Source organism: Dromiciops gliroides, chromosome 5, assembly GCF_019393635.1.
Source record: "Dromiciops gliroides isolate mDroGli1 chromosome 5, mDroGli1.pri, whole genome shotgun sequence".
NCBI lineage: Eukaryota > Metazoa > Chordata > Mammalia > Microbiotheria > Microbiotheriidae > Dromiciops > Dromiciops gliroides.
Window position 1 is genome coordinate 100,554,323 of NC_057865.1, and position 11,398 is coordinate 100,565,720.

The 11,398-nt window shown below is 40.8% G+C and overlaps 1 protein-coding gene across 3 annotated transcripts in view; it reads right to left on the reverse strand.

Annotated features, from left to right (window-relative positions):
* LOC122727583 (TRPM8 channel-associated factor 2-like) overlaps positions 1-11,168 on the reverse strand; it is a 28,959-nt gene extending 17,791 nt beyond the window's left edge. The window contains exons 1-3 of one of the 3 annotated variants that reach the window (XM_043965187.1): positions 11,032-11,168; positions 9,020-9,066; positions 8,273-8,917 (exon numbers count right to left, since the gene is read on the reverse strand). In XM_043965187.1, the coding sequence (XP_043821122.1) occupies positions 8,273-8,889 (617 nt within the window). In that variant the 5' untranslated portion in view covers positions 8,890-8,917; positions 9,020-9,066; positions 11,032-11,168. The remainder of the gene's footprint in view (positions 1-8,272; positions 8,918-9,019; positions 9,067-11,031) is intronic. The other 2 variants (XM_043965188.1, XM_043965186.1) reach the window with 2 other exon arrangements.
* Positions 11,169-11,398: the final 230 nt, after the last annotated feature.

The window sequence follows — 11,398 nt, forward strand, 5'->3', positions numbered from 1 at the left end:
TGAAGATATGTGGAAAATGGAATGCTAATGCATTGTTGGTGGAGCTGTGAACTGATCCAACCATTCTGGAGAGCAATTTGGAACCATACCCAAAAAGCTATAAAACTGTGATACCCTTTGACCCAGCAATACCACTTTTGGGTCTATATCCCAAAGAGATCATAAAAAAGGGGAAAGGACCCACCTACACAAACATATTTATATCTGTTCTTTTTGTGGTGGCAAAGAATTGGAAATTGAGAGGATGCCCATCAACTGGGGAATGGTCAAACAAGTTGTGGTATATGAATGTAATGGAATACTATTATTCTGTAAGAAATGACAAGCAGGAATGAGATGAGCAGAACCAGGAGAACATTGTACACAGTATCAACAACATTGTGTATTGATCAACTGTGAGAGACTTGACTCTTCTCAGCAATACAGTGGTCCAAGATAGTTCCAAAGGACTCATGATGGAAAATTCTTTCCAAATCCAGAAAAAAGAGCTGTGTAATCTAGATGCAGATTGAACCATACCATTTCTACTTTTTTTGTTTTTATTTTTTAAGGCTTTTCCCTTTTGTTCTCATTCTTCTTTCACAGTATAGCTAATGCAGAAATATGTTTAATGTGATTTTACATATATAACCTATATCAGATTGTTTGCTGTCTTGGGGAGGGGGGAGGAGGGGAGGGAGAGAGAAAAAATTGGAACTAGAAATCTTATAAAAACAAATGTTGAAAACTATCTTTACATGTAACTAGAAGATAATAAAATACTTTTATGATTTAAAAAAAAGAAATGATGAACAGATGGATTTCAGAAGAACCTGGAAAGACTTGCATGAATTGATACTAAGTAAAATGAGCAGAACCAAAAGAACATTGTACACAATATCAACACTGTGTGATAATCAATTGTGGTAGACTTAACTCTTCTCAGCAATATGATGATCTAAGACAATGCCAAAAGACTCATGGTGGAAAGTACTCTCCACTTTCAGAACTATGGAGTCTGAATGCAGATTAAAGCAGACTATTTTCACTTTTGTTGTTGCTTTTTTTTGTTGTTATTCTTTATTCTTTCTCGCATTTTCCCCCTTTATTCTGATTCTTCTCTTACAACATGAATAATGTTGAAATATGTTTAACATGATATAACCTATTATCAAATTGCTTTCTGGTTTCAGGAGGGGGAGGGAAGGGAAGGTGGGAGAAAAATTTGAAACTCAAAAAAATATTTTTACATGTAATTGAAAAATATTTTATTTTATTTTATTTTTAAGAAATGTGTGGTATTGACCAAGTAACTTGACCTTGGAAGAAGAGCTTAGGTTGGATGCTAATGCAACTTTTAGTTCTGAATTTATGATTCTATGGTCTCAGGATATCATGTCGATGGCAGAAGGATGAGAAAATGTAACTAGAGATTGTATGTGATAGGCATCTGAATGCAGGGAGCAAAGTAGGCCTAGAGGAAAAGAAGGCAGGTGTTCCAAATTGGAATTCTGAGATCATCAAAGATGTTTTTAAAATAAGGAAGAAATCCTCATGGATTTCTCCATGTCAGTTTCTGTTGGTCATTCCTGGGATTTTTTTGAGACTGGGTATGTTGCCTAAACTAGAAGTGCAATGGCCACTCACAGGTCCAATCTCAACACTGATTGGCATGGAAGCTTTAAACGGTTTGGTTTCTCCAACTTGGGCTGGTCTGTCCTTCCTTAAACAGCTTGGGGGTCCTCTGTTCCCAGGCTCTCATCAAATTGATATGTGAGAATATGAATAGAAGATTGGCTTTTTCCCTACTGAAGTTCAGAACTCCCGAGCTCAAGAGATCCTTCAGCGTCAACTTAACTAAAAGCAGGGACTTTAAGCATACGCTAACATTCCTGAAGCCTGGATCAATTCTGAGTTCTCGCTACCTGACAGTATCAGTGAAGTCCACAGTATAGGGTGTTCTCTCTTACATTTAGTTTAGATAGATGGGTAGAGTACTGGGCTTGGAGTCAGGAGATTGTTGTTGTTTGTTCTTTTTTCTTTTTTTGTTTTTGTTTTTTGCAGGGCAATGGAGGTTAAGTGACTTGCCCAGGGTCACACAGCTAGTAAGTGTCAAGTGTCTGAGGCCGGATTTGAACTCAGGTCCTCCTGAATCCAGGGCCGGTGCTTTATCCACTGCACCACCTAGCTGCCCTGTTCTTTTTTCTTGAAGAGCACCATGACATAGGGGTGATGTATATGACTTACAGTGAATTGGGTTTAAGTAAAGGAGGGCTGTGCAAAGTCACCAACCTTACTTTCTCCTCCAGAGCCATCTTGGTCCAGTAGCAAGATATAGATCAGGACAACAGGAGATGGCCCTGGATATTTAAGGCAATTAGATTAAGTGACTTTTCAAAGGTTACACAGCTAGTAAGTGTCTGAGATCAGAGTTGAACTCAGATCCTCCCAACTTCAGGGCCAGTGTTCTATCCACTGCACCACCTAGCTGCCTGTTGGAGTCAGGAAGGCCTGAGTTCAAATCTAGCTTCACCTCCTCCCTAGATAGGTGACTCTGGGCAAGTCAGTTAACCTCTTTCTGCCTAAGTGTCCTCATTTGTAAGATGGGGATAAAAACAGTGTTTAGGTGCAGCTAAGTGGCACAGTAGATAGAGCACTGGTCCTGGATTCAGGAGGACCTGAGTTCAAATTTGGCCTCAGACACCTAACACTTACTAGCTGTGTGACCCTGGGCAAGTCACTTAACCCCAATTGCCTCACCAAAAAAAAAAAAAAAAAAAAAAAAGTTTTTAATTCCCAGGACTGTTGTAAGGACCACACAATATCTGGCACATAGTAGCACAATATCTGGCATATAGTAGGCATTTAATAAATGCTTATTTCCTTCTTTCTTCTCCTGGATTATAAAACATCATAGGGAGAAGCTAAATACTTTATAGAAAGAGTTCAGTTAGGAGAGTTTTGCATTTCTCAGTAGCAGCTTGAACCACAAATAAAGAAGCAGTAAGTTCATGGCTACAACTAGCTGCTTCTTGGATCCAAGGAAAAAAATAACAAAAAGGAAAAAAAAATCCTCAGATTATTAAATTTTTAACCCAACTTCTGCAATTTCCATGTCAGTGTCTAACTTATTGCTTTGCTTCTTTAGTCTGTAGAAGGGCTAAGAATTCTTTGGCTCCAGAACCCCCAGGTTGAAGCTCTAATAAACTATTCTCCCCTTTTCATATGTTGCACCAGAGCTAAATATGTTTCCATGCTTCTATTCTGTAGAAATGCATTGTAACTTCCTCAGTTACAGACAATGGAGGGTATTGTTTTTTTAGACACCTAATATGGGAGTGGCTAAACATTATATAAAGGTTAGAGGCTTTTGGAAGGGAAAAAATTAATCTCCTTTTTCCCATCAGTTTTAGAACAGGTTTGTTTTTTTTCTTATGCTTTGGCCTGGCAATATCTCCCTTCAAACACTTTGTTCTTTTTCCTATCCATTTTGCTAGTCAACACCCACAAAAATGAGCAGAAGTCTGTGTCAAGGTTTGAAGGATCAAGTCAACCTACCCAGCCTAACCCTACCCAGCCTAACGCTACCCAGCCCAACCCAGCCTTAACCTATAATTGTCTCAAATCCCTAAAATGACACATTTGAAGCTTTTAAAGACCATATTTGAGCTGCCCAGCCAAGTAGCTCTCATTTATAATATTGCTACAGAAATAAATGACCTCTACAATGCTATTTCAAGTAAAATCATGTTTTCCCGGAACTAATTCCTGATATTAGGTGGGTTATGCCTACAACAGGACAAAATGAGGGTATAAGAGCAGAACATCTAAAGAGTTAAGAAGTGATCAAAGGCTGGAGGTTAATTAGGGAAAACTCAACAACAATGAAGGAAATTCTCTGGCAGTAAGAATTTGGGAGGTAAAGATCTGGAGTTAGGAGGACTGAAAAGTAATTTAGCACAGTGGAAAAGGCATGGGATTTGAAGACAAAAGGAGTGCATTTGAATCCAGGCACTGCTACTTATTCTACTTGAGTGTCTTTGTGCAAGTCACTAAATTATCTTGGGTGCCAGTTTCCTCATCTGTAAAATGAGGGGGTTGAACCAAATGATTTCTGAAGATCTCTACTAGCTCTAAATCTATCACTGATTTTTCACTACCTACTAAAAGAATACAACAGGAGTCAGGCAGTAAGGGCTCCATGGGGCTAGCCCCTGATAAAGTGCCATCAATTAGGTGCACTCAGCAAGTTTGATTGCATATATTTGTAGTGGATGAAATTAACATGATTCCAACTCACAGCATTGCTCAACTGGGGAACAGTAACAGACCATTTGGAATGTTGAGACTTACTTGGGATTAGGAAGTTTGAGGGTGGAAAAACAGGTTTGGTTGGCAGGATATGACTCTTTTAGGAAACTAACAAGAAAATGGATTTGGACACATGATCAAGAAAATGTCACCACCACCCCCACTCCCTGCCCCATACCCTTTACTGAATCAACATAGAATAAGTGAGCTTCCAATCAGATTGAAATAATTCTTTTTCCAAAATAATACTTAAATGATTTAGTGGTGAAGCTAGAGTTTAACAGAATACTGCCCAGAGACATCAAGCTTGAATGTAATTAAGGTAAAGTCAATAGTGGTCATCTCAATTTAGAATTCTAAAGAAATTAGGATGTGTACTAGGATTGCTTTAGGGGGGAAAAATGACTAACTGTAAATAAAATACCAGTCATTCTCTTTCCTGACTATCTTTTAGCTGCAAAAAAGAAAAAAAAAATTAAGAGCAGTACAGGTATAACCCGTCCTTCTAGAATTAAAATCATAGACAAAAATGATTTCTAATTGATTTAATCCATTCTTCTGCTTCGGATTAACAGTATCCCAACCCTAAAAGATACTTCAGGAGATAGTCTATTCTGACATCAAAGTTCCACACCCAATTTTACAGGTGAGGAAACTGAGGCAGACAGGTTAAATTACTTGCCAAGAGTGTAATAAATCTCTAAGGCTGGATTTTGTGCTGGTAGAAATTCTGAAAGACACATTTCCAGGAATGATTAATCGATTTTATTAGTTAGGCTAGCAATAACCAATAAATTGAGGTCATTGGTCTCTCTATAGGGCTTCTTAAGCTGTTTCCATTTGTGACCCCCTTTTGCCTGAGAAATTTTTACATGACCGCGGTATATAGATATTTAGCAAAGCTTCTTAACCTTTTACTGTTGCCAAAGTTTTCATGAACCCCACATTAAGTTATGTGCTCGCTATCCACAGTTTACAAGGCTAGGCTCTAGGTGACCAAAGATGCCAAGTGAGTGTCACAGGTCCCTTTAAATCCAGCTGTCTTCCTTCTGACAGGGCATCTTGGGTCCCCTGCTGAATCTGATTGGTGGTAGGCTGACCTTCAGGTGTGGCTGATCACACCCCTCTCTGACCTTCAATGAATGCCAGGTATTCCATGAGAGTCTTACATCCAGCAATTCTTGTCCAGAAAAGCATATGCTATTTTAAACAGGTGTTAACTGGCTTAGTCTCCTCCTGGGCAGATCAGATCACCCCTAACTTCGATGAGGGGGAAAGCATGTACAGAAGAGAGGGACATGTCTCTGGGGGAAGACCTGGCTCAGACTGGCTTCTGTTTATGGGGTAAACAAAATCAAGAGTGCTAGTCCAGGTATATGCCTAGGCAACTGGGGTAATTATATTCCTCAGACACTTTGGGAGAGGTCTCTAGACCTAGGCTAAAAGATGGAGCTTTTGCCAGAAAAGGGTATAGTACAAATTAATATTAATAATAAAATGATACAGCATTAATATTCGTTTTCCTCATTCTGAATTCAGGTTTTCCTGACTCTAAACGTCAGCATTCTATCAACTATACCACCCAGCTGCCTGATTAAAAAGAAAAAATCTCCCACCCAAGCCCTAGGAATAATGATTGTTTTTGACAGAACCCTCACCCTCCTAGCCTCTTCGATTCCAGCATCTCAGCTCTAGCTGGCTGTTTGTAGTAGAGAACATCATTTCCCATGACTGTCACTATGATCCTTCAACTTGGGCACCTTTCCTAGGAGTCCTTCTCAGCAACCTTGAGGAGGCCTGAAAACCTGTGTGTATTTATGAAGTAGATTCCAGCCAGGTCTGTTGCCTGCTTCTCAGAGAAGTTAGACAGCACCTTGTCATGGTCAGACTAACAGAATAAGTGTCTGCCTTGACCTCCACAGAACAACTAACAGAATCACATAATACCCAGATGTAGTCTGACCATGCCAGGCTAGAGAAGGAGTATAACATTTCATCTTTATGGAGGCTAATCATCTCTTAATGAAGCCTAAGACAAATTGAGATTTTTTGGGGGGGTTGCCATATCACTGCTGACTTGTATTGAGCCTGCAAACCACAAAAAAACCCAAAGATCTTTTTCTGAAGAGCTATCTAGACCAACCTGTCTCATTATGCATTTTTAAAGCTGATTTTTTTTTAACCCAGGTAAAAGCCTTTACATTTATTCAGAATAATCTTCATCTTGGATTCAGCCCAATGTTCTAGCCTGTTGTTATCTTTTTGGATCTCAATTTTGACACACATGCCATCTATGTTTTTTGTCCAAGCCACTAATTATTTTTTTTTAATGATAAACATATTTATTTAAAGTTTTGAGGTCCAAATTCCATCCCTCCCTCCATCCCATCCCCCCTGTCCCATCCTGTCTTGTCCCTACCCTCCCCTCCCCTCCCCTCCCCTCTACCTGAGGTGGAAAGCAATCAGATATAGGTTATATATGTGCAATTACATAAAATATTACCATATTAGTCATTTTGCACAAGAAAACGGAAAGAAAAAAATGTAAGAATGAAAGTGAAAAATAGCATCCTGTGCTCAGTCTGTGTTCAGTCAATACACTGATTAAATAATGAATAGCAGATAGGTAGGCACAGAACACAACAACCAGAAACCATTAATCACTACTCCTCAGATCTGACAATTTAGACCAATTCTGAATCCATACCTTCCTGTCTCATCTATGAGGACACCACCAGAGCACAGCATCTGGGAAATTCTTTGCTAATGTCTACACATATTCTCTCCATAGATGCAGCTGTTATTATCTGTGCTTCCTTCTTGAAGAGGACCAATGATATCAGGAGGTTGAAGTCTTGACTTGCAAGTGAATTGGACTTAATTGAGGGAGGGCTGTGCAATGTGATCACCTTCACTCTCCAGAGTCATCTGAATCCAGTGGCAAGACATGTGTTAGGACAACTAGAAATGGTCGTAGATGCAGTGGGAGACCTAGACCTTTTTAAACTAAGGTCTTTCCCAGATCTCAGTCTGTCTGAGACAATACCCCGTCAGTGATTTCAGATGCAGCTAAGCAGTGCAGTGAATAGAGAACATGGAAAAGGAAGACCTGAGTTCAAATCCAGCTGCTGACACTTGGTAACTATGTTACCCTGGGCAAATTAGCAAACCTGTCTCTCCCAGTTTCATCCTCTATAAAATGAGGATAATAATAGTATCTACCTCCCAGGGTTGTTGTGAAGATCAAATGAGATCATATCTGTAAAGCACTTAGCACAGTGCCCAGCACTTAATAAATGCTTGTTCCATCTGCTCTTGGAATACCTTGTTGATTTACCAGTCTACTAATCATATCAACAAAGGAAATAAGGATAACCTGGCATAATCTATTTTTGCTGAGGCCATACTAGCTCTTCATGTTCATCAATACTATTTCTAGATATTCACCATTTAATTTTGTGAACACATACCAGCAGTCCTGTTAATAAAATAATGTAGAATTTGGCTAAGAATTTATGTCAAGCTCACTGGCCTATATAGTATGCAAACTCCACATGCCTCTCTTTTTTGAACATCAAAACAACAGTCTTCCCTCCTCTTCTCCCCAATCTTTTATTCAAAGATCACTGTTGATAGTTCAATAATCACATTTGGTGGCACTTTCACTACCGAGATGTAAAGTTCATCTGGGCTGAGTGACTTAAATTCATCAAGACCACAATGACGTGTCCTTATTTGTCTTTCTTTTCAACCTTTCTCTGTTGCCTTTTTCAAAGTGGACACTGATGTTCATGTGGCAATGATCCCGTGCCTCTCCCTCTAAAGCAAATATAAACCACCAATGATTGACTTCCAATAACTCCATCTGTGCATAACATCCCTGTCACCTGACAGTAAAAAGGAAACTTTATTGTTCTCAAAATGCCTAGTTCTAGTTCTGTTTCTTTCTTAATATAATCCTTGACACACCTGTGATACTCACCTGACTGTAAGTGGAATTTTAGGAACTTTCTTAGAGACCTTGAGGAAGGCTGTATCTCCATAGGCATCTGTGAAGTACACACCAGCTACACTGGTCACCTGGTTGCCAGGGAAGTTGGACAGAACCTTGTCACATCCATGTTGACTTGCCCAGTACCAAGCTTGGCCTCCCATGAGTAAGCCTCCACCATTTTTCACAAACCGAATCATCTCTTTGGCCAACCTGTCATCATAGGCATTGATGCAGTAAACTCCCAGGGAGTCCTCAAGGCCATGCATAGTCTGCACCACCATCCCAGAGCCACGGAGAATGTCAGCGAGAGGTTCCACAGACGTGTGCACCCCAACAGCAGCTCCTGGCCTGTGGTTGAGCCAGCCCACGGCATTGCAAAGAAACTGAGTCAACAGGTTATCTTGCAGGTAGCCTTCATGGGACATGACTATCATGCGTCCCTGGCCATAGTGGGAGGCAGCAATGAAGACCTGTCCATTCTTATTCACCAGTACTGGGAAGGCAGCTTCACCAACCAGCAGCAGTTCACAAGGAACAGGGCCATTAGGGAGATTCCAGCTGTTCAGTCCTTTCACCAGAACCTCAAAATCATCTGATGGAGACATCACTAAGACTTTTTTTTTTTTTTGCCTGCTATGGGGGAGAGAAGCAAAGTTTCAGATTGGTGACAAAGCCCTAATCTTGACCCTCCCTTCCCAAAACCTGTCATACAGTAAATCCTTAAGAAATGCTTACATCACTCTGCTCCTAGAGCTCCTTGTTGATGTGCCAGTCTACTAACTCTGTCAATAAATGAAAGGAGGTTAATCTGACATAATCTGTTCTCCATGAAGCCATGCTGGCTCCTTTTGGTCATCGCTTCCATTTCTAGATGTCTACCATTTAATTTTCTGGAAATTCACTAATGATCTTTTTAGTAAAACATTCTAGATTTTGGTCAGGAATGGAAGAAAGCTCATTATCCTATATAGTATGTAAATTTCATTCGCTTTCTTTTTTTTTCCAATCATAAAACATTAGTCCACTAGTCCTGTTTCCCCTGAAAAAGAATGACATCAACAGTAGCAGCTCTTTGATTTATATAGCTTCATTCATAGGGTTCAAAGGTTTTTAAAGGCAGTAGTTCATTTCTCCTCTGACCAGGGAATTTCTTCCCATTCTATAAGTGAGAAAATTAAGCAAGGGAACTCAGTCACAGTCACCAGGGAAGGTGGAGTTGACACCAAAGAAAGTGAATTTTATACAAGTCTTTATAAATATATAGTCACACTCAGCCAAACACAGATCATCCTCTTCCAGTTTGTTAACCCATAAAGAAGAAGGAACAAGGATTATTAAGTGCCTATTAGGTACCAAGTACTGTGCTAAGTGCTTCACAAATATTTAACTTAATCTTTACAACAACCCTGAGAGAGAGGGGCTGCTATTATTCTCATTTTACACCTGAGGAAACTGAGGTAAACATAAGTTAAGTAACTAATCCAGGAAAACACAGCTAGTAAGTGTCCGAGGTTGAATTTGAACTCAGATCTTCCAGACCCCCAAACCAAAGCTCTATGCAGTGTGACACAGAGAAGCTCAGGGGATAAAGAAAGGCCACCCTTAGTTATCACCCCAGACAGAATCTGACCTTTACTAGAAGCTCCCCAGCAGGATTACAGAAGGAAGATTAGAACAACCAAGCTATGCCAGACTCACTTTCCCAGTTGCACTGGAGAAATGCACATCATCTATTACCCTCCACTCCAGACTTACTCTCTCCCTAATTCCCCTCATTCTGTCTTCTGTCCTTCCTGCTCTCCTGAAACTGTGTTCTCCAAGGGCATCCCTGACCTCCTGATTTCCAAATCTCCTGGCCTGACCTCAGTCCTCATTCTCCTTGACCTCCCTGTAACATCTGCTACTTTGTACCATGGATTCTTTCCTTTTTTCAGGACTTTACTCCCCCCTGGTTCTCCTCCCACAGAGACATTGCAGAGATCAATAGTCTGCTGGAAGAACTCTTTCAGATATTATTGAGTCCATCTCTACCCCTTTCCCCTACACTTGGGTCCATTTTACAGATGATGGATAGTGCATGAGAGAAACTGACTTGCCCAGATCTCAGAGCAAGGTGTGGCTAACCACAGTAGCTTTGTTCTTCTCTGTCCTGGCCCGGGGTTCTTTTGACTACACTCTGTTGTCTCTCCAGGATCATAGATCCCTAGGGCTAGAAGAAGCTTTAGATGTCATTTAGTCATTTTTATAGATAAGGAAGCAGCCATTAATGGAGTTTCCCAGAGGCACACAGGAATGTGTCAGTAGGTTTGAATCCATTTTCTCTGATTCTGCATCCTATAATAATAATATCCTTTGTGTGCTCCCCAGCCTGGGATCCTGAGACTTGCCCTTGAACTATCTGGGTGACTTTGGGTACACTACAAAATGATTCTATGATACTTCTGTGGGAGAAGGATGCATTTCAGACTCTGAAAGGAATAGTAAATACTGGCAGAAATCAAGCACAGACCTTTAGAGAGACAAATGTGAAGAGATCAGTGAGTAGAACTCCTTTATCACCTTTGGGGGTGCAGAGAGTATCCATTGATATACGCACCCCATTCACAAGCCCATAGATGACTTTCTGTACCCAGTAACTGTAACCTGCTCCCTTCCTGAACCTAGAAAACCAGATTGCTGCTCTCCTTTGGAGGGGCTGAGAGGGGAAGGATCCTTTATCCAAGACCCAGAGAAAGGAGAAAACTCACATTCCTGTCCTTCAGCTTCAGCTCCGAGATCACCAGGAGAAACGAAAGGCCTCCTGAGAAAAGACAAGGAGGAAAAAGGGAAACTAGAGAAGTACGCAGCAGGCCGGGGTATGTCTGAGAGCCTCCCTGCTCTCCACTTCCTGCTGGTTGGCTTGGCTACAGGCCTGAGTGAGGTGGAGCTTTGCAGAGACAGAGCCCGGAAAACCGGGCTGAGCTCTATTGAGCTCTGAGCTCCTGTTTATTTCTCCACCTATGATGTCATCCAGGGACTGTGGGCCCAAGCACCGTCCTATTCAACTAGGAGAAGAAGGAGAGGGACAGAGAGAGGGAGAGGGAGATTGAGATTGAGGGAGAGAAAGAAGGGGGA